General features: G+C 45.5%; 2 protein-coding genes across 3 annotated transcripts in view; one reads left to right on the top strand and one right to left on the bottom strand.

Moving 5' to 3' along the window:
- NDUFA9 (NADH:ubiquinone oxidoreductase subunit A9) overlaps window positions 1–566 on the bottom strand; it is a 29,248-nt gene extending 28,682 nt beyond the window's left edge. The window contains exon 1 of the mRNA XM_084765591.1: window positions 434–566. Within this exon, the coding sequence (XP_084621717.1) occupies window positions 434–482 (49 nt within the window). The 5' untranslated portion in view covers window positions 483–566. The remainder of the gene's footprint in view (window positions 1–433) is intronic.
- Window positions 567–4,176: 3,610 nt separating this feature from the next.
- Window positions 4,177–27,332, top strand: AKAP3 (A-kinase anchoring protein 3). Of its 2 annotated transcripts, XM_084765580.1 has the most exons (6): window positions 4,177–4,314; window positions 6,919–7,024; window positions 7,771–7,882; window positions 9,514–9,609; window positions 13,862–16,174; window positions 26,961–27,332. In XM_084765580.1, exons 4-6 carry the CDS (start codon window positions 9,514–9,516, stop codon window positions 27,114–27,116), a joined length of 2,565 nt encoding a protein of 854 aa, XP_084621706.1. In that variant the 5' UTR covers window positions 4,177–4,314; window positions 6,919–7,024; window positions 7,771–7,882; the 3' UTR covers window positions 27,117–27,332. The 2 variants fall into 2 exon arrangements, with proteins under 2 accessions (XP_084621706.1, XP_084621707.1); XM_084765581.1 differs by lacking the exon at window positions 6,919–7,024.
- The last annotated feature ends 94 nt before the right edge of the window (window positions 27,333–27,426 follow it).

The raw sequence follows: 27,426 nt of genomic DNA, 5'->3' as shown, positions 1-27,426 counted from the left end.
GAAGGAATGACATTCGGTAATGAGTAAACTACACTGTGAGAAAACTATAGAAAGCTTTTCTTTCCACCCAGCTCCCAATCCTTTCTCCACAAGCATCTCTCTGTGCTGCAGACTGTAACGCCACAAGCTGACACAGTCTTTATCTGTGGCACGGCTCATAGTTTCCACTGCGATTACTGCCATGAAGTCAGTCGATGTGCTGCTGTCCGAGCCGCTCTTCCTCCCTGAATAAGTATTTCCCTTGACCTCAACCTTCCCACCAATCTCCGCACTATCTCGAGCCTTTAGGTGCCCGGGTTCTCCTCGTCCCTCCCAGCGACTCCAGCTCTCCGTCCCTCTCTCGAGGACCCAGTTTCACACAAGAGTATGAGGAAAAAAGGTTATGTTCCCGTTGCAGAATCGGCCTCGAGCCGCGGTGCCCGGTGACACTTACGTGACATTGGCAGTGCTCTGACACCCCGAGAGCGGACGGCGGTCGCCATCTTCTCCCACAATGCCTCACGGCCGATGCTTCCGCCAACTACGGCAACCACGCGGGGACAAATGATCTCTCACGGCCGTCTCTGCGCAGGCGCCAACTGGGAACGGAAGTGGGGAGGAGGGATCGCAGGTTGTGTTGAGAGGAGTCTGGGAGTAAAAGCCGGCAGGAGGCGAGAAAGAGAAAAGAGGGGAGAAGGAAGGGGTAAACAGAATCCTGAGCTTGGAATGGGCTGTGAAGATCATCTGCTACTGTTGGGGAGCCTGCAGTTCGGAGTCAACCAGGGACTGACTCAAAGGCATTTAAAATGGCCAGCCTTCCAAGGCTTACCCTCCACCCCCCACTCTGGGCTTTTAAGAGAAAGTGTCAGACAGCTCTGCGGGGTAAGGAGGAGACGTGGCCCTGCACTCAAGAAGCTGTAGGGAGGCAAAACTGTAAAAAAGCGTCTGCGCACAGTTTACCAGTCGGGGAGAAAAATAGAAACTCAGAGGTACCCCCTCGCTGTCAAAATGAGTGCACGTGGACACAGTCAAGAACACCCATTCTGGTTTGTTTGTTTGTTTGTTTGTTTGTTTGTTTTAGGTTTTTCGAGACAGAGTTTCTCTGTAACAGTCCTGGCTGTCCCGGACTTGCTTTTGTAGACCAAGCTGGCCTCGAACTCACAGTGATCCGCCTGCTTCTGCCTCCCAAGTGCTAGGATTAAAGGCGTACGCCACCACGCCCAGCAAGAACATCCTTTCTTTGGGGATGTTAGTGTTCACTGTCCCTTTTCATAGAATGCTTACTTACATGTCTATAACAATTCAATTCTGCGCATAGGTTATCTCTGCAGGGACTTCAGGCCACCTTTTCCAACGTGGTAATGTGGCTCCGTATTGTGCATTTTGATTGGCTGGGGGTTTTGCATTCGGTTTTGAGTTTTACCTAAGGAAGCACAGTAATCACCAATTTATCTATGAAACTGGAGGTGTTTTTGGTTTTGGTTTGTTTTTGTTTTGGAAGTTTGAGACAGGGGATCCCTATGAAGCCCTGGTTGGCTTTGAACTTGTGATACTCAATGCCTCTGCTTCGGGCATGAGTTGCCACCACCCTGGGCTGATCCTGGAATTCATAGGTGGATTTGAAACGTGAGTCTCCTAAAAATGTGATAGAAAATTGCATGTCATGCTTGACATTCATATTTTTCCCCCTATGGAAAAACTGCTGGTGGTTTTACCGAGTGCAGTTTGTTTTTAAAAGTGGTCCTCTTTGGAAATCTGTATTGTTCTAGAAAGAGACACCTGGAGCCTGAGGGCATTCTGAAAAAAATTAAAGCACTTGCATTTTAAAATCTTTTTCAGGGTGTGGTGATGCATACCTGTAATCCTAACTCCCCTGAGGCAGAGACTAGAGGACAGGGTGTTCCAGGCCAGCCTGGACCTTGTCTCAGATTTTAAATTAAAAATTTTATTCCCGTCAACCTCTTGATATACCTGAGTAAAAGACAAGCACTTGTGAATTAATGTTGCCAGAAAGAAGCTGCACGTTCTGAACATTCTAGAAAGGCTGCTTAATTGATTAGAATTCTAATGAGAGTACAGAGGATGGGATGTTGCAGACCCAAAGCCGGATTATCCTGCACTATCCTTAGCTCTCTAAATGGCTATTTATTGCCCACCTTCCTGTGTGCCCTAACATCTTTGTGACCATCACCTGAAACCTTCTGGGATGTATTAGAGGTCCATTCGCTGCCACTAACCCGGAAGCTGGGAATGTCATCAGACAGCATCCGAGGGCCATCCACATATCAGCGGGTTCCTGTTTTCCTATAACCTGCCCATCTCATTTGTTCATTTGTAACTTTGTTCTGTTACTACTAGAACTTTCATTGTTGGACCGTGGAATTTGGGGCAACCTAGATTTGGTCATTCATATTGGACACCATCATAAACGACCTCTTTTCCCCTTTGAGGGGCGTAACCCTGTGAAAGAGTACCTTGGGCTTATCAATAAATGGCCTAGTTTGGGGGGGTCGTTGTAGACTTGGTCATTCAGTGCTCTGTGGCAGAAGTGTTCATTGTTCATCTCTGGGAAGAAAGTATGTTGCTGAGGAAGGCAGCTGGGTAGTAGTGAGCAGGGACTGCTTAGGACTAAAACTGTAAGACCTGGCATTGAATTCGGCATGAGACATGTGAGGCAAGTGTCTCGGTCCCCTTTTTATTTTGGGACAGTGTCTCACTAAGTTGCCGAGGCTGACCTTAAACATCAGTTCTCCAGAGTAGCTGAGACTCTGATTAGGGGCATACACCTCCTGACCCAGCTCATCCTGTTTCTGAAAAGTGTCATTTACCAAATTGAATTGGAAAAGAAACTCTTTTACTCTGAAGCTCGGTGATGCCCAATCACCTTGCATTTCTTAGCCTCATTCTTCCTTGACTCACAATTTGCTAACCCTTGATTCTGAGATTGATTAACAGACTTTCCTAGTTCTGATGAATCGACAGACGCCACCCCCGTTTTGCAGCTGCCTCCTAATCCAGGTAGTAACTGTGCTACTTAACATCTCTGAGTCAAGCACTTTTGGTTTCAAGGTGTCATCAGGTAGTTGAAAGAGCACTAAGAGTAAGTTTAATACCCAGATTATTTTATTCATTTCACAGTTCAGTGCCTACCTGGGAAATGGATGCGTGCTTCTTGCCCCAGATTACTCATAGGCTCAGGTGACTTAATGATATATAGGACCTTTGTCGCCTGCAAAGGGCTGTCAGCGTGTGTGTGCCTGTTCAACTCCAGGGAAGTACCCAGATTCAGAGTGCTTGAGTTGAAAAAGCTCTGCAAAAGCTCACAAGCCTACTTTTTTAAAAAAAATTTTAATTTATTCAGATTACATCTCAATTGTTTTCCCCTCACTGTGTTCACCCATTCCTCCCTCCTGCTTTCACCCTATTCCCCTTCCATAAGTCTGTGGCAAAGCCTACATTTAAGATGAAAAATATCAACAATTAAAATAAAGTGATAGTTGACAAACAGCTTTATTGAAGGATGCTAATAACCAGCTGCTTTTGAATCTGTTAGGGTTTTCTTGGGCTTTTTTATTTTTTTATTTTTGGTCGTTTAGGTTTGGGTTCTCTCTTTCTCTCTCTCTCTCTCTCTCTCTCTCTCTCTCTCTCTCTGTGTGTGTGTGTGTGTGTGTGTGTGTGTGTGTGTGTGTGTGTGTGTTTGTCCTTCGTTGGAACTTTTTTCCCTCGGTTAGATTTTTTTTCTGCCAAGCATGGTGGCAGCAATAGTGGTAGAGACACAGCCCCATAGTTCCTTCATGTCACAGCTTGCGCACGCGCGCGCGCACACACACACACACATGCACGTGCGCGCGCGCACACACACACACACACACACACACACACACACAGAATTTCAGGATGAGCCAGTGTGAAACAGGATCCTCTCCTGTGCTGCCATCTGAATTTGTTGGTAATCCTCCGCTGTTTTAAATGAAATCCACCAGGAGAGTCTTCCCTTCCCATACGCTCCCACCTCACTCACACACTCTCAGGATTAATAGCGAAAAGCAAGGCCAGTCCTTCTAACTAAATGTCAGGGCCACAAACTCTATTCCCACCCCTCCTCTTAGCCTTTTGAGTACTCAATCTCAGGCAGCTTCACATGGTTGCTATAGAGATGGTGATGTCACTAGTTGCAATTCTGACGTCACTCCCTAGTCCCAACAAGGAGGAGGTGCATGGAAGGCTGGGGGAGGAAACAAGATCTTCAGCTGAGCAAGAACATCCCAGCATCTTCATTGACTTTCAAAGTATATTCTGGAGTCTTCTGTGGGTCACTGTTCCAGAGCTACAGAGGTAGGAAAGCCCAATGGTTGGTAAAACAGCCTTTTAAAAATTTTCAGCTCAGCCTCGTGCTTCTGCCCAGCCAATTTTAGTTTCCGCTTTGAATCCTGTGGAAATAAGTGGGCTTCCTCAGCAGCATCCATCCACCATCCTTTCCCCTCAAGTTCTGAGTTACTTACAGGTTGGACCTGACAGCCCAGCCCATCCTGTTGGGGGCTGAGGGATGGTGGTTTTTCCTGCTGGTTTTCCCAACTGTATTGTCTGGCTAATTCTACATGTTCCTTTCTCCCCAGTGCTCTGAGTAAAATCATGCTGGGTGAGCTGGGTCTGACTCTTGGCCACTTGACACCTCATAGCTTTTAAGCTGAAGCTTTGGTTCGGCAGCAGAGCACTGAGAGTGGCTACGCTATCTGTAGCCAAGTGGAGTTGAACTGTCAAATATCAACAAGATTTGTTGGGTTTCTACGGTATTCCAGAAGCAAAATAAGGGGCCTGGGGGGTGTTTGGGGGGGTGATAGGATACCGGCAACTAGCACGTTCCTCCATATTAAAAGGAATTCTAAAGTTTGGTTGAATGAGCTTCAAAACAGTACCAGATGTGAAAGAAACCCCATAAAAGCCTCACTTATACTGTCTACAATTTAGCTTTTTTATGAGTTTAATAATCTTGGGAAATTAGGAAATGAGGGCAGGGGATGTCTTCGGGTACACCTGGCGTAGATAGAGCAGGCCCAGCCATGCCTGCTTCACTCGGCTCCCTGCCAGCATTCATGGTTTGCACCCCTCTTCAGTTTGAGGTAATAATCACCTCAGCATCCCTCTCCCATCTTGGCACACTGGCATCTTTTGGTCTTGTTTTTGCTTATATGTAATATACTTACCCCCCTCATAACTGTGTCTCGGGATTCTTTAGAACTCACTGTGTAGTCCAAGCTAGTGTCAAACTTGCAGCCACCGCGTCCCAGGGTCCCAAGTGCTGAGATTATAAGCGTGAGCCATGACATTCAGCTGCCTCATTGGCATTTGTGTATACATTTGTACGTGTGTGTGTGTCTGAGAGAGGGGGGCTGGGTGGAGGGAAACGTGCATCAATTGCTCCACTTTGTTTTTTGAATCAGAGTCTCTCACTGACACTGGAGCTTACCAGTTTGGCTAGGTACCCAGCCCCCCAGTGGTGGGGTTACAGATGTGAACCACCACACATCTTGTTAGGTAGGTGCTAGAGATGGAGTTCAGGTTGTTGTGGTTGTAAGGTTGTATGGCATTTTAGTGACTGAGCCATCTCCCTAGATTCCTAGCATTGGCGTGTGTGTGTGTGTGTGTGTGTGTGTGTGTGTGTGTGTGTGTGTGTGGTATGTGCAGGCTTGGGCACCCATGCTCACATGCTCAGAGGCCAGAGGAACATCTGCTGCTTAATCGCTCTATGCCTCCTTGCACAGAGGTGTAGTCGCTCACTGAGCCTGCACCTAGGCTGGTAGCCAGCAAGCTATCCAGCCCCAGGATCCTGTCTCCGCCCACACCCCGGGGTTGACAGCCACAGTAGGCTTTCTGAGTTGGGTGCAGGAGATTCAAACTCACACCTTGATGCTTGCTGTCAGCACGTATGCTTACTAGGGCATTTCCCCAGCCTCACACTGGAATTTTTCAAGGAACATTTTAAGTCAGTCACAGAAAATGTCAAATCTTCCAGGCTGAAGAGCTAGAATTTCTAAAGAAGCCCATTGTTTCTGATATTCTTCTGTGCTTTGGTTTCCCAGTCTGTAAGGTGAGAGCGTGAATGAGTTGAAAGGTAAATAGCAGTTACTTTTACGTATTGACTTTTGCCTCTCAATTTAATGGATAACAGAGCTCTGACTCCGGCATGTCTTTATGTTTTGATTTTGTTTGTTTGTGACAAGGTTTCACTCTATCACCAGGGTGGGCTAGACTAGCTAATGTGACTTCCATGATCAGGGCCATCCTCCTGCTTCAGCCTCTTGAGTGCTTGGACTAAAGGCATGGGCCAGCACACCTAGCTCCAATCTTCAACTTATAAGTGCATTTATAACTTGACTCCCTTAACCTTTTTAGATCTTCCCTTCTTTACTGTGGAAAATGTGTACATTAATGCCATGATCTGGACAGCCTTATGGATCGTGCCTGTTACAGCAGCACTTGGGAGGCAGGCAACACGATCTGGAGTTGAGAGCCATCCTCGGTTTTACTGTGAGCTGAGGTCACCATGAACTATAATGAGTCACTCCCTCAACAACAAAAAAGCAAGAAAGCGTGTACATGCCTGTGTATAAATGCTATCCTCCAGACAACGTGGGGAGTTCTAGCAGACTAAAACAAGCTTTCTCTTTGCAGACACACAAAATGGGCTAAAAATATTAGAATATATGTAAGCTAAAAGTTTGCCAGATATGCTAAGCTCATGAAAACATTTTCTGTGAAAATAATTCTGACCATTTGGGGTTTTTTTTTCTTTTCTTTGCATTACTGGAAGAGAAAGATATAACCATGAAGTAACTTTCTGTGATAAATTTCTTGCAAAAATATTGGATTTTACAAGATCAAAATATATAGCTTACCATCATAACTCACTTGAGCAAGCCATTTCTTTTTTGTTTCCAGGTTCTCCTATTTTAAGAAAGAGAAAAATGAGCTGCCTGGAATTACAAATGGGCAGGACTTTTATATTCACTCTTTCAACAGAAAATTACTAAGCTCCCACTTAAAGGTACTAGCTATTATGAGGGATACCAAAATGTGTTAACAAAACAAAACAAAACTGCTTTGTCTTCATGAAGCCATCCAATAGAGAGAATACATGTGCAGAGCGACATATTAGGTAGGATGTACAGGTGAAATGAACTATGTTGGAGACTTTGAAAATGGACCAATGACGTTCAAGTAGGAACTTAAGAAATGTGTCAAGGCTAGGATAACTGTTGCTGTGGCTCAAGTAAGGATGGGGTTTAGTGAAACGTCTTAGAAGCATATGTGCAGTTAATGCTGGGTAGATAGTCCAAGAACAGAGTAAAGTGCACTAATGCCTCTAGTGGAGTCTAGAAGAGATGGGCCAAGAAAGGTAGTTGAACTGGCGCCATAGCACCTTTATGCAGATACACATTTCTCTGGAGACACCCTAAACTAAAGAGGTTACAAAATGTTTTGAGATCTGAAAATTCAAGGAACTTAATCCCCATCCCACCTGCTTATCTTCCACCTTCCCAGTGAAGTGTGTTTGAGATTAGCTAATTGTTTCCGTTGTTAAGCCACTCATTTAAGAGCAGTGACTAACAGTGGTCACTTAAGAAATCATTGGCCAAACGTAGAATGATTTGTTACCTGAGAACGCTCCAGAAGTGCCCATGGTGCCTTGTGCCCTTCACTTGTATGTAAACATCAAAGTTACCATTCAGTAATAAGAACAGCAGAGTCCATATGTAAATTTAGTCATTTTTTCTCTGTCTTTCTCTGCAGAGTCCTTATATATTACATGGCAGGAGGGGGTGGGTAGACTTAGGGATTGTGAAGACACCAACAAAGCTCATCCAGAGTCTTCCTTGGATCTCAGAACCCATCCTCAATAAGAGTAAGTGACCACATCATTTCCTTCCTTCCTTTATGCATAATTTGCATTGGTTTTAATTATAGTGTGTAGTTACCCTGGATCATGCAGCAGATTGTCCTGATTTAGCTGTTCTCTACCAGAAGCAACTCACCTGGATGAAATATAACCTGGAGATGAAAAGACACTATTCATGGATCTTATTCTGCCAAAATTCTAGGTCAAGCTGTTGCTAAATCTTGCCTTTTTTGGCCAATAGCAGTACTCTAACTCTTTTGCTTCCTGACCACAGCACAAGCTTAAGAATATTTATATAGAGGTATGATTCAGGAGTACAGCACTTGCCTAGCATGCCAGGAACCCTGGACTCCATCAATGACACTACCACTACCACCACCACACACACAAAAAAAAGTTGGTACCTGCTCCCACTTTAGCCAAAGTCCCATAAAACAAGTATTTCCAGTTAATCAGATGTTCGCCCCTAATAACTTCCGTCATGCCTTTCAATCTGTAGTTCATGAGCACAATTTCAGGATGTTGAGCTTTAATGTGATAGATTTGCAAACCAGTAAGTATTCTGCCGGAATCCAGTTGTAGAGACGGATGTCTGTTTCATGAGGATGTCAGAACGTTGGGGAAAGTTGTGCATCTTATTTCATCTTTTTTCCCCCATTGAGAGGCGTGTTTGGGAGTGAAGTGTGTAATGAGCTAGGGGACTTTGAGAGTGGCACCTGGAAGGGGAAGTTGAGAATAGGGCGAGGAAGTGAGGGTAAACAGAGCCTTCTTGCTGCCTCAGGTTGGCAGCCGCGTACTTGAGTCATGATGCCACTTGGCCAAATCTTTAAAGACCACAAAGTAGAATGCAAGGTTTTGAAGAATGGATTAGACTAGACAAAGGCCAAAAGAGGACTTGGATTCGGGTTCTGAGGGGGAGCAATTAAAGTGCAAGAGGAAGCATCTAGAAGAATTAGTAGGTGGTGAGGGCAGGTGCGGCCTTGTAAAGAGGATGCCAGCCAAAGTGAGTCTCAGCTTTCTAGCCCAGAGAATCAGGTGGCTGGTGGCACCACTACTAAAAGTAGAGACCAGAGCAAAGTGTTAAGAGGGCCATGGAAGAACATAGTAGCCAAGTCCCCACTGTCTTCTGGCTCCTGAACTGTGGAGACTGAGATCCCCTAGCATCCTTGGCTTATTGGAGAGAGACTGATCATAAGGAAGATCTGCTAGCATAAGTTAGTGCCCTAGAAATGTATGGAAAACAGAGTTTCCATTTTTTAAAAATTAGCTCATGTAGACCAAATCAAGGAAAAAGTAAATTAATCATTTGGTCACATTTAGTTTTAGGTGTCTACTGAGGATCAGAGGTTGGGGAGGGTCGTTAGGGAACAGAGCAAGACACGGCTGACTAGGCTCATACAGTAAGCATGCACAACACATACTGGGCGTCAGCCTTATCCCTAGAGAGATCAACATGTTTGGGAAATCATGTTGCCGGCGAAAGCTGGAGTGGGGCTTAAGCTCATTGGACATGTCTCTGGAAAGCATGGCTCCTGCTTCTTACATCTTCCTTTTCTGTTATTCTTCCTCCTGTTCATGTAACATTTTGGTCACTTTTCTTTCTCTCTCTCTCTCTTTTTTTTTTTAAATGCTACCAGATGGCAGATAGAGTTGACTGGTTACAAAGCCAAAATGGCGTATGCAAAGTTGATGTCTATTCACCTGGAGACTACCATCCTCAAGACTGGAAAATGGTAAGGTCTCCTTCCCCAGCAACACTCGTTAGGGACACTTGGACTGTCCTCAGCTTATTCTTCCCTTCATTTTGAAAGTGGCTAAAATGAGCTCCTGTAGAACAAAAGTTTCCCAATTTACACACACACACATACACACACAAAACTCTGCAGTTTATGATATTTGATATTTTGCTTTTAATTATGTGTTCCTGGGGGCATGACTTATGCATGTAAGTGCAGGCACCCCAGAGACCAGAGCAGGTGTGTGATTCCCTGGAAACTGGAGCTACAGGCGGTTGTGAGATTCTGTGTCAGTGCGGGGAACTGTTGTCCTCTGCAAGAGCAGTCTGTGCTCCTAACTGCCGAGCCTGAGTCTGATATTTAGTGGGAGAAATATGCTATGATTAATAAAAAGCATATATTATAATGACAATTTTAAGTTTTAAACAACTCCAGATTAGAAGTCCATGTCTCTGGGCTGCTGAGATGACTTTGTGGGTCCAGTGCTCACCACCTGGACTGCTGAGATGACCCTGTGGGTCCAGTGCTCACCATCTGGGCTGCTGAGATGACCCTGTGGGTCCAGTGCTCACCGTCTGGGCTGCTGAGATGACCCTGTGGGTACAGTGTTCACCACCTGGGCTGCTGAGATGACCCTGTGGGTACAGTGCTCACCATCAAGCTGGGTGGTCTGAATTCGATCTCTGGTGGGAGGAGAGAATGAACTCCAGAGGGAAAATTGCTCCCTGACCTCCACACAAATGTGGATTAAACCTGGCTCTCAATCAATCAGTCAGGGCAAAAACTATAAATAAATGTCTCCAGGGTACATTAGAAATAATTCCTGAAATTCAGGATGGATTAAACTCATGAGATGTTTACACTCTCAGTAAGGATGCCACTGTGTATTGGGCATCAAGTGAGCATTTATTAAATGCTTAACAAATGAGGTCGGGGGTTTGTATCCATCAGTGTCCAATAAGAAGATAGAAGCCACAGCCATGGTTTAACATTTGAAAATGTTCCCTGGGGGAAGGTATCGCACTATTGAAAGATACAAGGGAAAGATTTGAGGATTCTAGAGGTAAATGTGGGCAGGAGCTATTAGGCTGAACCTCACCAAAGCCCTCAATCAAGGCTGTACGGACAGAGATGGGCCATGGCACAGCTCTCTTCTCCCTCTGGTAGCCATGCAGTGCCCTCTACCAATGAAGGCCACTGCCCAAAGAGAGAGATGCTGGAAAGAGTCAGGCCCAGAATTACAAAGCAAGATGAGTTTCAAGTGAATGGCCATAAACTGACCTGCATGGACGGTAGACTATAGCACGAAAGCATTCACATGCATTGGGGAGAATTCTCTTTTTGAAGATCTCAGGCCCAGTGAGATGGCTCAGAGGGTATAGATGCTTGCCACCAAGCCTGATGACCTGAGTCCATGTCCCAGAACCACATGCTAAAAGGGGAAAAGAACTGACTCCTGCAGGTTGTCCCCCTCCATCTGTGCACACAGGTGCACACACTCGCATGCATGTGCACACACACAAGCATGCATGCACACTGTAACACAAAATTTAAAAGTGCATGATCCAATACATTCACTACTATATCCTGACTCTGAATACTAACATGTAAGGTTAAGTGACCCATCCTGTGTTTGCACCAAATCTATTATTTTCTTACCCATAGGAGCTAAACCCCTGAGAATCTTCACAAGACATACAGACAGTCAGATCAAATTGCTGAGGTGAAACCCTCAGACTGCCTCCACTGGATGTTTTTTCCACCTCTGCCCTCTCATGTAGAGAAATAAAATGCACAGCAGATTCGGTTAAACCAACAAACCAAAACCCCATCACCTTTCACTAAGCAAGAAGTACCCTAGGAGATGCAGAAACAAAAATGCATTCTGCTGTGGTAAACCTTACCGCCCTTGGGAAAACAGAATCACACTGTAAGCCCTAAATAGAATTTAAGATGTGTGCATAATTTGATATCAGTCTGGCATTTGAAGTTATGCAAGTAACAGTTGGACATTAATACAAAAGCAGTTCAGGATCACTTGGCACGCGGGTTTTCTGAACAATAATAGTTGCATGTGCTTAAATAACGGGCCATTTCAAGCAGGGCATGGTGACATACCTTGTGACTCCAACACTCGGGAGGTGGAGATGGGGGAAAAACCTGAGTTACATCTGTTTAATGGACTAGATATGGAGAAGAAACAGAGAGCTGCAAAGTTGACAGTTAGTTAAACTAAGCTGCGGATGCATGAGCTCTCCAGGCAGAGAAAACTAAAGCCATTAATGTTCTGGTGCTCGCCCTCTTGAGCCGAAACTTTATTGGCTTTGAAAGGGGAAAGATCGGTTTGGCATTCTCCAGCCACACAGCCCAGTACTACCAAGAAGGTGGGTGGAGGGGGGCAGCAGACCCTGACAGAAGAGACATGAGAGCACTCATAGATTGTTGTGTATTTCCCTCAATTCTTGTAGCCTACAAAGTTATAAAATAGCATCTCAGCTAGGCGTGGTGATACACACCTTTGGTCCCAGCACTTGGGAGGCAGAGGCAGGCAGATCACTGAGGTCAAAGCCAACCTGGTCTACAAAATAAGTCAGGACAGCCAGGGCTATACACAGAAACCCTATGTCGAAAAATCAAAACAACAACAAAAGCATCCCAAGAATCAAAATCAGATAGCATGGAAGGCTATAGAGAATGCTTTGCATTTGGACATAGATTATAGACAATCTATAGTTTCATAGTAAGGGACAAGATTTTTTTCACAAGTCTCTTTCATTCCACTTGGATGAAAAATAATAATAGCTCTGGGGCCCCATTTCTGACCATGTCCCCTTGATGGGAAGGCCTGGTGGCACTCAGAGGAAGGATAACAGGTCACCAAGAAGAGACTCGATACCCTATGAGCATACACGGGGGAGGAGGTCCCCCTCAGTCACAGACATAGGGGAGGGGAGTAGGGGGGAAGTGGGAGGGAGGGAAGAATGGGAGGATACAAAGGATGGGCTAACTGAGATGTAATATGAATAAATTAATAAAAAATAATAATAGCAACCTCAAAGTAAGAATTTTTCTGATTGTAGCAGGAGGGCAGGAGGCTGGTCATATCTTGTCATGTGATAATGTATGTGGCTGCCTGCTTACATACATTAGCTTGGCTGGGAGTTCTCATGAGGAAGCTCATATTACACTTAAAAAGGCCTGTATATTTGCCATTCTGAGAGGAAGAAGTGAAGACTGAGAAACCATCTGCAGCAGCCCTAAGCACAGTTAGATCTGACACCTCTTCAGGCTTCTGTAGGCATCCTTATGCACGTGTGTGTGTGTGTGTGTGTGTGTGTGTGTGTGTGTGCGCGCGCGCGCGCGCGCACGCGTGTGTGCACATATGCACTCATGGCTATCAGAGAGTCTGCACAGAACTAATTGCCTACAGTTATTTACCCCCAATTATAAAACAATTCCTTAATGTTCATTAGTCATGGGGGGGCACTTTGTATGTCAAGATTTTGATGTATTAAATAATTAGGTACAAGTTTCCCTTTTTTTTCTGAAACTATACTTATAATAAGAGACAAAATTTAAGAACAACTGATATCTTGGGTGAGGGTAGCATCATGCTGTTAACCCCAGCACTCAGGAGGCAGAGACAAGCAGATCAGATCTTTGTGAGTTTGAGGGCAGCCAGGGCTACACAGAGAAACCCTGCCTTGGAAAAAAAGAAAACAAGAACACCTTTCCCCCTCAAAAAAAAAGAAAACACCAACAGATAGCTCTCTAGAAGGCAATGATGAGTGGAAATAGCAGCTCATTTCAGAGATGAACACCTGCCTGATCATCAGGGTGTCGCTATCAGAGCAGAGGAAGCAGCAAGGAACAGTGTAGCTGAGAGCTTGAGCTTGGGTGGAGATGGCCGTTAACTGTCAGCATTGGTAATGCTGGAATTCCAGCCTCATTGCTAACCAGTGTCACAATTTCAAATGGCTAACTTACTCTTTCAGTTCTTTGATTCTCCCCCTTGTAAAATGAAGAAAGCAAGAGAACTAATACTTAGGGTTTTTTTTTTTAATGAAAATAATTTAAATGGGATAATAGCCTTAAAATCCTGTCTCTGATATATAATGAGTACTCAATAAGTGTGAGTTCCCTTTACTGTGATGCTGGCCAGCTTGAGAGGCTGACTTTTGTGTTTCTCCCGTACGCCCCGGTTATATTTGCTGTGCTACAACTAGGTGAAACCATGTCTGCTTTTCAGGATGCATCAACGGATCCTGTCCGAGTGCTCAGCTGGCTCCGCAGAGACCTGGAGAAAAGTACTGCAGGGTTTCAGGACTCAAGGTTCAAGCCGGGAGAGTCATCATTCGGGGAGGAAGGGCCTCTCCCGGGAGACCACCGCAAAGGCTTTTGTGTCGACTACTATAATACCACCAGCAAGGGCAGTCCAGGGAGATTGCATTTTGAGGTGACTCACAAGGAGAACCCTTGCCAGGGCCCCATCGCCCAAGTTAGTGGGGGTTCCATAGATGAAGTTTCCTTCTACGCCAACCGCCTCACAAACCTAGTGATAGCCATGGCCCGAAAGGAGATCAACGAGAAGATCCACGGCGCAGAAAACAAATGTATCCATCAGTCACTGTATATGGGGGACGAGCCCACCCCCCACAAAAGCTTGAGTACAGTAGCCTCCGAGCTGGTGAATGATACAGTCTCTGCGTGTTCCAAGAACATCACTGGTGACAAAGCTCCGGGCTCTGGGGACCGAGCCTTGGGGTCAGCACAGAACACGGGTCTACGGTACAAGAGCACTTTGAAGATCAAGGAGAGCACCAAGGACGGCAGGTGCCCAGATGACAAGCCGAGTTCTAAGAAGTCTTTCTTCTATAAGGAAGTGTTTGAATCTCGGAACGCAGGGGATGCCAAGGAGGGCGGGAGAGGCTTGCCTGCAGAGAGAAAGCTCTTCAGAGGCCAGGACAGGCCTGATGACTTCACAAACTCTGTCAGTCAAGGGATCATGACCTATGCCAACAGCGTAGTGTCGGACATGATGGTCTCCATCATGAAGACCCTGAGGATCCAGGTCAAAGACACAACCATTGCCACCATTCTGCTGAAGAAGGTGCTGATGAAGCACGCAAAGGAGGTGGTCTCCGACCTCATCGACTCCTTCATGAAGAACCTCCACAACGTCACAGGGTGCCTCATGACTGACACAGACTTCGTTTCGGCCGTGAAACGAAGTTTATTCTCTCACGGAAGCCAAAAGGCCACGGACATCATGGACGCCATGCTGGGTAAGCTGTATAATGTGATGTTTTCCAAGAAATTCCCAGAGAACATCAGGAAGGCCAGGGACAAGTCTGAGACTTACTCCCTTATCTCCATGAAGTCACGGGGTGCTGACCCTCGGCACCCGAACATGAACTTTGCGATGAAATCAGAATCAAAAATGAGAGAAAATTTGTTCTCTGCATACAAACAAGAGAAGGAGAAGTCATGTGCTGAGACTCTGGGCGAGCATATTATTAAGGAGGGATTGACCATATGGCACAAAACCCACCAGAAGGACTGCAAATCTCCCGGCTTAGACCACACCGCAAAACCGGGGAGCATTCCGCCAGAGGTTTCCTTTGAGTCTCCGGATCCCTGTGACTCAAGCCCTCCTCCACAGCAACCCGAATTCCAAAACTTTATGTGTGAATCAGACTCCTGGGCCAAAGACCTGATTGTATCAGCCTTGCTGCTGATTCAGTACCACCTGGCCCAGGGAGGACGAATGGATGCGCAGAGCTTCCTGGAGGCTGCTGCCAGCACCAACTTCCCTGCCTCCAAGCCTCCCGTCGTTCACGATGAATCCAGACTTAAGTCTCCCCATAAGATTTGCGACCAAGAACAAACAGAGAAGAAGGACCTGATGAGCGTCATCTTCAATTTCATCCGGAACTTACTCAGCGAGACCATATTCAAGAGTAGCCGTAACTGTGAGTCCAAGGGGCATGAGCAGAACATCAAGGAAGAAGAGATCAATCCGTGTGAAAGGCCTGTGACCCCTCCTGTCCAGACATTCTGTGAGGAGGAGGAGGAGGAGGCCACCCCCCCCAGCAGTGGTACCTTCTCTGGCCTAACCAAGATGGTCGCCAACCAGCTGGATGGCTGTATGAATGGGCAGATGGTAGAGCACCTGATGGATTCCGTGATGAAGTTATGCCTCATCATCGCCAAGTCCTGTGACTCTCCCTTGGCAGAGCTGGGTGATGAAAAGTGTGGGGATGCCAGCCGGCCAAGTTCTGCTTTCCCAGATAACTTATATGAGTGCTTACCGTTCAAGGGCACGGGGGCGGCCGAGGCCCTCCTGCAGACCGCCTATCAAGCCATCCACAATGAGCTGAGAGGTTTGTCAGGACAGCCGCCCGAGGGCTGTGAGGTCCCCAAGGTGATTGTCAGCAACCACAACCTGGCTGACACCGTTCAGAACAAGCAGCTGCAAGCTGTTCTGCAGTGGGTGGCTGCCTCCGAGCTCAACGTCCCTATATTGTACTTTGCCGGTGACGACGAAGGGATTCAGGAGAAGGTAAGAAAAGAAGACCAGAAAGTTTTCCTGTGGGTGAGCTCAGGTGCGACAGTCTATGGGTTTTTCGGAATGGGAGTACAGCTACTGGAAGGGGAAGAAGCTGGCAAAAAGAATCTGAAGATTGTGCCTCACCGCAGAGGTAAGGGCAAACGGAGATTAGATCATGAACAATCAGGAACACACCAAAAGAGGCAAGAAGGAGAAATGGTGTTTTTTCATTTTCTGTATTTAGTGGTGCCAGGAACATAAACGTTCCAGGAGACTTGGTGTAGAAATACAGCAAATTCACGCACACATGGGTTTCATGAGTGCGGTTGTAGGCCTATGTGAAGGATGTGGTGGAGGCCAGAAGACAGTCAGTGGGAATCGGCTTTACGTTATGTGGGTTCTGAGGGTCAAGCTCAGAGCATTGATTTGGCAGCCAGACACCTCTACCACCGAGTCATCTCACAAGCCTGCCGGGTGGGCAGTTGAACCTGTCTCCAGTCTCTCTCGGCTTGTTGTCTAAGCGGCACTGGAGATTTGGTGGATTCAACAAATAGTACCATGGTGGGGGTGGATTTGCATCTGGAGAGCAACAGCTGGAACTCCCAGGTTCTCATGCTTCTGCAGCGAAACAGACACTTGAGTGCTATCAGGTAAAGAGATCGTTTCTCTAAGCCCGAGATTCCCTTGTGTGACCATACATTAGAGTCAAGGCTTTCTCATTGTCCTCAGTAGCAACTGCAGTGACCTGCCATGTATGTCAAGGCTTTGGATTGACTTTTCTAAGTTTAAAGCTCCTGAAACTGGGAATAAACCTCTTGGTGTACCCCACCCACTCCTAATGCGTCTAATACTGGATCACCAAACTCAAGAATATTTGGTAAGCCCGGGGCCATTTCTCTACCATTTTCATAAGGAGGATATGATAGAAAGGTCTGGAGATAAGACTTCAAGTTGTTGGGCTCTATGAGGGGAATGCTGTTAGGTCTGGGAAGGTAGATGCAACCGTCAGTCAACCTCAGCATCATGGAGCAGGCTAGAAATCCTCTTGTTCTGCATAAGAAGTGTTCACTGTCCTGTAATCTTACAGCAGTAGTTGACGCTTGGATCCAAATAGATTTATAAGATGTAGATATGTTGAAGTTTTGATCATGTGTTCCCTGAGGGCCAACAGAAGAGCAATGATTACCAAGGAAATTATCCTCTGTACATACTGGCAGAGAGGAGTAGTTACTATGGGGATCTTGGCAGGCCACGTGCTGGAGACAAGGATGAGAAGACTGAATTGCAGAAAATGGCATGGAAGCCTGTTGTGTGACTGGATGCTAGCAAAAAGCCATTACTCTCACAGAGTACTGCAAAAGGCTTATTCTTAGTACCATTGACTAATAAGGCAGATGCAAAATGCTCACTGTGAGTATATTTAGACAGACATCTTTTTGCTCTAGCACACAGGGAAAGTTAGGTTACAGAATTTATACCTGAATCCTTATCACTTTTCAGTTCCCGGTGTAAACACTCACACACGCATGCACACACACACACACATGCACACACGTGCTGCAGTGAAATTGTACAGGGAGGCATTTAGAGTTGGAGAGCTTCTCATAGACCTGTTATAGATTACAGGTAAGTCGTTGTACATCAGTAGTCTTTGCTCTTTCCAGATGGCTGCATGGGCACATAGACCACAAAGGCATTCTTCAGATCATTGGAGATATTAATCCTTTTCTAAAGCGAGTCCCCTTGTTAGAGCTATTAGTTTGGCCTTTGGGGCCAAGGTAGAAGGGAGTAATGAGGAAGGTTAGGTTACTGCTCTCTGCTGGAGTCTGACGTTCTCCATTTAGGACATAACTGCTCCCTTCAGCATACTGAACCCTCCTCTGCATGATCCAGGGCGTGGTCACTGGTGGAGAAGTCTCAGTATCCAGTATTCCTGATCAGAGAACATTTCCACTGATGTGAGGCAGGATTTAGGTACCACATGTCTTAACCATTCCCTCTGGGCTGTCTAAGAGGATTATCTGGTGTTTCATTTGTCTACTTCCAATTAACAACACATTACCTATAATTAGTATGACCTTTACCTGATGATACTTAAGGGCTTCTATGGTTGCCCCCAAATATTCTAGAAACTTTTGCACCAGAAGCCTGTGGCTGTCTCAGCTGTGAGACAGGGGCACCCTGATGCTACAGCTGATTTCTTTGAAAGGCTACAGACCTCCCATTCTGTCCCTAGGCACTGAGAAACACTGCAACAGCAAAGCCTTGCTGTTTGCCACAGATAACAAGAACATTTAGAAAATAGGGCTTGTCCAGCACTCAGGGGCTTCTGTGAGAGCCCACTTTATATCTGATTAAAGGACTGTTCCAGTTGGCTGTCTCTGTTAAGGTGCTAAGAACTGAGCTGCAGTTTCTGAAGCTTTCTAGAAATCCCAGTAGCTGTCAGGCTAATAAGATGTTGACCAAAATGCTTTGCCTTTTAGGAAACGAGAGATCATTTTATGGACTTCCTGAGAGCTTCCATTAGCCTATTGAGAAGTAAGGCAGGGTGTTCTCATTTCCTTAGTGGCCTCTCTGATATACTGTCACAATCAATAGTTTTTAAATGCATTTTTATACACGTAATAGGGCTTTAAAAAATCATTATTCTATACCTTTGGCTCTCTGCCAGCTTGTTATAGTCAGCGAAGTTCTTGATCTAGAACAGCCTGCATGCTGGGGCTGTTGGGCATTAGCATGTTAACTCTAATGGAAGTCTGCCTGATTTGTAGCTTTTTCCCAGAGCCTTTGTTTCCGCCCCCCCCCCCCAGGGGCATAACAGGGAGTCAAAATTCAGGACTTAAGTTAAAGTCTGAAAGTTACTGCAAAATCTGTGAGGGTCCTTCCAAAGCTGCTCCTCGAATTGTTGGAGGTCCATAATTAAAAACAGGATGTAGATGTGGATTATCTATCCCCATGGGGCCAGGCTCTTGCTTTAAGGGGAGAGGTGTATGTATGAGGGAAGATGCTAAAAGAACTCTTCCCTCTTACTATGCTTTGTAGGGCTGGCTTCCTTCTGTCTGGTGACTTGGGGAAATGTAGGTGTGGAGTGGAAGCCCGTGGAGTAGGAGAAGGTACATGCTCTGGGCCCTGTGTTCCAACATATATGGATAGAGGCCAAGCAACATTACAGTAACATATTAGCCTTGTTTTCTTTAGATCTCAGGATCAAGCTTATCCTAAACTCTTGAGGCTACGGTGTTGCAAGGAGTCCACAAAAGTTGAAGGCAAACTTCCAGTGATGGTCCTAGGAGAATGACAAGCACTAGATTCTCTAGAGTGGAGAATCAGTGGCACAGGAAGGACCATGTGGCATTTTTATATCCAAGCAAGTGGCTCACAAACCAGAGCTTCTAACACTTTGGTGGCAACCTGCAGAGACAAGGGGTAGATGTTCTGATCATCCTGGATGTTGTTGTTGTTGTTGTTGTTGTTGTGGCCTAGGGGAGACAGAGGGGAGGTTGAGGGGTTCAATATCCAATATCAAACAAAAAAATATCCTCTTAGAAACCAGAACACATGGAGTGAAAAGGCTTTCTCTTTTAATAAATTGGACTAATAATCCCTGAAACGGGTTTATCTAATGACTAGGAAGACACAGAATTATATAGCATGCACATGAGATTGCACCTGTCCTAAGCAAGGAACTGTTTGAGCTTGACTGAACTTTACTTCCAGTCTTATCAAGACTACAGTGGGTAGTCAATGGGTGTCAATGCACACCTCACTGGTGGCCTCTGGGAGTCCACTAGACATACATAAGCCTCCTTTCTAGCCTACCTGGACAGTCTTCATCTCTAGCAATATACCAGGTTGATATGTGCTGTAACCGGGTTACAAGGTCTGGCTAATAGCCAGGCAGATGCAGTCAGTCAGTCAGTCATCTGCCATCTTCGTGCTCAGATGCTAATCTGTTCCTCGGGGACACTGGCCATCCCTCTGTCCTTCATTGTTTTCAGTCTGTACAGCACAATTATTTTGGTTCATAGTGATTAGCAAGAGGAAGGGAGATGATTTTGGATGAATAAACACACTAAAAGCATACAAGGCCTCCATGTGCATCGTGTGAAGAGGCTTCTGTTCTGTAGCCATCTGTCAAACCCACCACACACATCATGCACGGTACATTCTGCTCATGGGTTTCTAACTAGAATTCTGTAATGTATTCATCTAAACAGGAAATAACTTGTAGACCCTTCATACAGCTTTGTTAATTCTGAAGAAAAATATATCCTATTACTTTGTTGAAGGGAGAATGGGAGGGATGGTTAGCAGTTTGCCTGCTCCATGTTAGAACAGTTGATGATGTTTACAACAAAGAAACTATCTGAAGTGAATTTTTTTTTTGGAAAGAGACTGACATATGCAAGTTTCATCATGCTAATGCAGCTCCCTGAACCTAAGACTGGTGTACCCAGGAACCCAGGTGCTTTCAACACTATAGAATTTGTTTTTAACAAGTTGTATTGGTGCTAGATCAAAACCCAAAACTTGAAAAGGGTGGACACTGAAAATAAAGGGTGTCTTCTCATCAAATCACCTCTCTCTTGCCATCCCTGCAGAAAAGCCAAGCTCATCTATTCCTGGTGCGTTCTTCCAGAAACACATACTCATGCACATGTAGAGCTAATGTATACTTATGTTTTTTTAATCACAACTGGTTACATGCACATATAAATAACAAAATATACATGCAACACATAATTTATATGATTTACATGCATATATACATGTATAATTTGCATGCATACATATGATATAATTTATATGCACACATACATATAAGAGAAGCACATATGTGATATTTAGATACACACATCCATGTAATATATACATGCACTCACACACATGATAGAACATATATGTACATATATATGATAGAATATCCATGCACACATATGTATAACTAAGATGCATATATGTGAAGGTACATACTCTACAACATAGATGTTTTATAATTTTGTTTATGTTTTGTTTCCCAATTTGTTTGTTGAGACAGGGTCTTGCTATGTAGCTTAAGCTGGGCTTAGACTTACTGTGTAGCCCAAACCAGTCTCAAACTGGAGAGCCTCGTGCCTCAGCCTCCTGTGTGCTATGATTACAGGCTGGTGCACCCACCATGCCCAGTGTCGTTAGTTTATGTGTTGGTCTTTTGGGTTTTTGTTTGATTTCACCATATAGAATTTAAGATATGTTTAATCTAAGATAGGTTTTCTTTTTCTGATTTTCTTGGTTTTGTTTTGGGTACTTTAGATATTTTAAAACATTTAAGACTTTGATTTTTTTATTTTACATACATTCATGTGTAATGTGGAAGGTAGGGAAGCAGGGTTTTGTCATTTCTCTTCTCCCCAGCCCCCACACTGGCTTCTGCGGGATTCTTTCTGACCTTTCTCTTCTGTACCACTGAATTGTCCATCTGTCTATTCTTATACCAATGGCTGACTCTAAACCACTCCCTTCTCCTCGACATGTCTTTCATTTATTATAGGAGTCATAAGATGGATCCTTGTGGATTGATTTGATAAACATAAACTAAAATGACAAAAGATGTTGAACATGATTCTACATACTCCCTCATCCATTTGTGTAGATTCCTTGGTACCATCAATTGCCTGCATGTCTGTGCAGATACCTTGCCCACATTCAGACTAAGTTGTTTTCTTCTTGCTTAGAATTGAAAGAGATTTGGTTGCCTGGTTTTAAGACAGTCTCATGTAGCCCAGGCTGCCCTTTCCCTCTGTAGATGAGGATGACCTTGAACATCGGATCTTCCTGCCTAGCATGTGTTAGGGTCCAATGTTTGGATTACAGGTATGTGGCACCATGCCCAGTTTATGTGGTGCTAGGGACTGAACTCAAGCTTTGTGCATGGTAGGCAAACACTCTATCAGCTGAAGCATCTTTTCAAGAGCAAATACTGTTTTCTAATAAATTACCTGATTTTTTTTTTTTTTTGCCTTTGTTGTGTGCTCCTCTTCTCCATATTAGCTTCATTACATATGTAGCTAAGGATGACTTTGGACTTCTGATCCTGCCTCCACCTCAGGCTTTTTGTGTCCTATCAAACAATATGAACAATTTCTGCCCAACTAGTGTTTCTTGTCTTTGTCATACTTGAATTGAACCCAGGGCCTCACATGCTAGGCAAGGTATTCTACCCTGACCCTTTTCAGTGGTTCTTGACTGCAGCTTTGTGCAGCTTAACTGCAGCCTGGAGACATTTGACTGTTGGAATAGGGAAGCCAGTTGCTAGCGGGGCAGAAGGCCAAGCACCTAATTAGCACCTGGGAAGTTCAGGCAGCTTCACGGCAAAGAACTGCGAACTTGTGAAGGGAGCACAATGACTGACTGGCCCATCCCAAGGTAACATGGGCTTTTCTCCTTGTTCACTTGTGCCTGTTAATGTTTGCGCTCACGCTCTTGTGTCTGTATTCTTACATGTGCTGATGTTGGCTTGAAGCTCTTGTGTCTGTGTGTGTGTTCTTACATGTGCTGATGTTGGCTTGAAGCTCTTGTGTCTGTGTGTGTGTTCTTACGTGTGCTGATGTTGGCTTGAAGCTCTTGTGTCTGTGTGTGTGTGTGTGTGTGTGTGTTCTTACATGTGCTGATGTTGGCGTGAAGCTCTTGTGTCTGTGTGTGTGTTCTTACATGTGCTGATGTTGGCTCGAAGCTCTTGTGTCTGTGTGTGTGTTCTTACATGTGCTGATGTTGGCTCGAAGCTCTTGTGTCTGTGTGTGTGTTCTTACGTGTGCTGATGTTGGCGTGAAGCTCTTGTGTCTGTGTGTGTGTGTGTGTGTTCTTACGTGTGCTGATGTTGTCATGAAGCTCTTGTGTCTGTGTGTGTACTTATGTGTGCTGATGTTGGCGTGAAGCTCTTGTGTCTGTGTTCTTATGTGTGCTGATGTTGGCTTGAAGCTCTTGTGTCTGTGTTCTTATGTGTGCTGATGTTGGCTTGAAGCTCTTGTGTCTGTGTCTGTGTTCTTATGTGTGCTGATGTTGGCTTGAAGCTCTTGTGTGTGTGTTCTTATGTGTGCTGATGTTGGCTTGAAGCTCTTGTGTGTGTGTTCTTATGTGTGCTGATGTTGGCGTGAAGCTCTTGTGTCTGTGTTCTTATGTGTGCTGGTGTTGGCTCGAACATGTCTGTGTGCATCTTGTGTCTTGATGTTAGCTTGCACACTCTCACTCTTTGTGTGTGCTCGTTTTCTTGTTGGTGAGGATTAAGTGCACAGGCCCACACATGCTAGGCAGGTACCCTACCTCCGAGCTCCAGCTCCCTTGTAAGTGGTCTGGTTTGAGTTAGCTTTTGCATATCTGTCACAAAGGGAACTAAAATTATTCCTTTGCACAGGATATGCGGGTGTTTCTGACTTACTCTTGAAAGACCTGTGGGTATCGGACCCCTATGAATTTTCCAGCCCCTTCACTAAGAGGTCAGCTGACCATGGCGCTAGAATCAAGCTTGTTCTAATCGTGGTTGTCCTTGTTTTTCTTTTTCTGCCTCCTTTTGGCTTATTTGGACATTTTTCAATGTTCCGTTTTAATTTCTCATTTGTGATATTTCTTGATTGTCTTGCTTTCTTTAAGATGTGTTACTATGTGGCCCAGATATGTGTTAACTCCTATCTTGAGGAGTTAAAGGACAGTCACCCATTTGCACTAGGAGCCACTGCTTCTCTTACTTGGCTCCAGTTGCCCTTGGCTAACAGGTCCTCTGGTGGTTCTCTGAGAACACATTCTCTTAGTCTCCATAACCTGAGATCAAGGCCAGGGTATGGGACACACTCAGCAGGTACTGTATGGAAGTGTTTTTTATTTGATCTTCAGTCATCAGGTGTATTTCTGCTGGACCAAGAATTCTGGTTTGGCCTTTCGCTCCTGTCAGCATGGTCTTTCTTTTTCCCCCATATGTATGTATATGAGTTAACACATGTGGGTGTACATGTCTGTGGATGTTAGTGTTGGAATCCTTTCTTGATTGCTCTTCCATTTTATTTTTGGAGGTAGGGTCTCTGAGTCAAGCGCAGAGCTTGCTGAGACACTGTCAGAGCTAGCTGGTTCAAACACCCTGCCCCAGGCTTCTGAGGCTGGACTTGCAGGCAGGCCATCACAGCCATGGAGCATTTATGAGGGGGACCCAAACTCTAGTCCTCTTGCTTACAGTGTAAATGCTTTAGCCTTTGAGCTGTCTCACCAATCCCAATGCCTATCAGGATTTCTCGTCTATGACCTTCCCTTCTGACCTCTCAGATGCAATGCCATCTGAACTGTGGGTCCCTCTGGCTGCCTTCAGCCTGCTCTCTGATCTGGGAATGTTGCTCATCATCAGTGGTGGTGTTTGCCTAGTGCCAGGCCCCCAGTCCAATCACCATTTCAAAATGTATTTTCAAATGCCTTGTAAAAAGTGATTTTAAAAAAAAGTATCATAAATGTATGTGCTTCTATGTGTGTGCATATATGTGTGTGCATGTATGTGTGTGCATGTATGTGTGTGCATATATGTGTGTGCATGCCTGTGGAAGCTAGAATAGGTCATCAGATACCCTGGAACCAGCGTTACAGGCAGTTGTGAGCTGCCTGGCGTGGTGCTGGGAACTGAATGCAGGTCCTCTGGAAGAGCAGCAGCCTACACACCCCAAACTTGCTTTTTAAAGGCTGAGGGGTGGGGGGTGTGCCCATAATCCCAGTTCTTGGGAGGACTGCCACAAGTTCGAAGCCAGCCTGGGCAACAGATAAAACACTGTCTTATAAAAACAAAGCTGGTTTTGAAAACTCTGTAATAGGTCTTGGGGTGTGTGTGTGTGTGTGTGTGTGTGTGTGTGTGTGTGTGTGTATTCTTTTCTAAGTGTGCTGAGCTTCTGACTTGGGGTAAGCTGAGGAAGCCGTTGGCCGTATTCCTTCAGACACTCTTCCACGCCTCCCCTCCTCTCCTCCTCTCTTCTGGGGTCCTAAGGGTGAGAATGTTAAACTTTTGAGTTATGCTCATAGCCTTGACTTCTGCTTATCACATGGCTTGGATAATTATTTTACTCCATTACCTTCTGCGGTTTCTTTCATCTGATGCCTACTTGGGTTTAGTATAATTTTTAGCCCTAAAATTTCCTCTTGGTTTTCCTTTATACCTTTTATTTCTTTGCAAAACTTTGCCTTGCATCTGAACTGGAAATCAACAGGGCCATGTACCCATCCCATGCCCAGCATGAGTTACCCAGGCTGGCTTCTCACTCCCTCATAGCCAGGCTGGTTTTGACCTTGCAAAAGTCCTGAGATGACAGGCCTGTGCCATCAGCTGGCCTGTTTTGTTCTTTGTCTTTTGAAAGTGTGTTGCCTTGACTAAAGTGGGATCTCACTTTATAGAACAGGCTGCCTCAAACTTAAGAAACTCTCCTGCCTCTACATCCCCAATCTTGCTTGGGGTTCCAAGCAAGCATTGTCACAGCCAACAAAACTTTCTCTTCTTCATTTAAAGAATACTTGCTTCAATTTCTGTTGTGGAAATTTTTCTTTTGAAAAAGTTCATGGATTGGGGCCATGCACATTATACATTCTATACTTTGCTGGAGTAAGAACAGGGTGTAAAAAAAAAAAGCTTATACCTCACCTGAGGCAGTTAGTGCCCTGAGGGTGAACGGCAGTGCTCTGTGTACGTGGTTGAGTGGCTGCTTCCACCCATTTCCCTCGTAGTCTGCTTGGGAAGGGGACTAAGCTTGTGACCTGAGACCTGGAGGTGAGTTTTGCTCTGTTGTGTTTCGGGGTAACATCTCCTGAGGACAGGATCAATCCTGGTGCACCTCCAGCTCTAGTGTTGTAGGGTTCTGAGGTTTATGGGGTACAGTCCCCATCTGCTGTCACCCATATTGGTCTTAAGACAACAGAAGTGTGCTACTGACTTGCCCTCCTGGCCTGACAATGTGATTTAGGAAGGGAGGGCTTATTTTGGCCTCTGGTTCTGGAGTGCAACCCTCCACGATGAGGAAGTCACAGCAGCAGCAGCAGCGTGTGGGCTGTCATGAGGCCTCCACAGTGATGAGGCAGAGGGATGAATGCTTGTGCTATCTTCAGCTACCTTTCTTCTTCATGTGCTGTCTGCGACTCTGGCCCATGGAGTAGCGCCACCCACATTCAGGGCAGATCCTCACCCCTCAGTTAACCTAGACCAGAAAACCCCTCGCCACACCCAGAGGGCTGATTTCAAAGTGGCTCTACATCTTGTCTAGTTGGCAAGCAACCAAAAGCATCACACATGGAGACTTTTATGTTAGGGTGAGCATAGCATCTTAGAACTACTGGGGCACAAGAGCAGTGTTGGCAAATGCTCGCTTTGAAGCACCATCTTCCAGGGGAAGATGGGAAGATTTGCTCAGTGAAAGATCACGTTCAGTACCACGAACAGGGGTGTATTAACACTTGTTTGTGTTGTGGGTGATGAGACCAACTTCCTTTTCAACAGCAGCTGTACTTAGTCTCCTTGGCCTGGGGTTACATGCTAAGTGTGCACAAGGCCCTAGCTCTAGTCCATGTACCATAAAAATTAAAATCCATGTGTTTGGCGGAAGGGGGTGCAAGCCTCTAATCTCAGTTCCTGGGAGGAAGGAGCAGGATCAACAGTTCGAGGCCAGCCTGAGTCGCATGAACACAAATCTGTCCTCAACCCGGTTCCTCCTCCGTCAGGTTCCCCAGGTCGGGCGATCTCTTGGTTCCAGCCTGGCCTGCCTTGGGATGCTCTCCCCTCCATCACCTTTCTCTCTGCTCTCCACAGCTGCTTCAGCTCTCAGCCGCTGCTGTGGAGAAAGGCCGCAGCGTGGGCGAGGTTCTCCAGTCGGTGCTGAGGTATGAGAAGGAGCGACAGCTGGATGAGGCGGTGGGAAACGTCACGCGGCTGCAGCTGCTGGACTGGCTGATGGCAAACCTGTGATTGGGGTCCACCCGGTGTTCCAGCAGTGGGCCATGTCCCCATTCCCTCAGCTCCCCTCCCTGCTGCACAGAGCCCTAAAGTTCCCTTCAGACCACCCATACCAGATGCACCATCTAAAGATACTCACTGGATTTTGCAGATTTTTCTTGTCCATGCAAGCAAGGACATACATTAAAAGATTACAATTAAAGGGCTACAAGAGTTTGGATTACTTTTGTTCTAAAGGTAAGGACGCAGCCTCAACATTCACGTTGTGAGGCACCATTGTCCACCTCCAAAAATACCTACAGTTCAAGGTAGAGTTGAAGCA

Source organism: Acomys minous (genome assembly GCF_964271855.1).
Source record: "Acomys minous genome assembly, chromosome: 17".
Lineage (NCBI taxonomy): Eukaryota > Metazoa > Chordata > Mammalia > Rodentia > Muridae > Acomys > Acomys minous.
The sequence above is the reverse complement of the archived record's forward strand: the minus strand, read 5'-3'. Positions and strand labels throughout refer to the sequence as shown.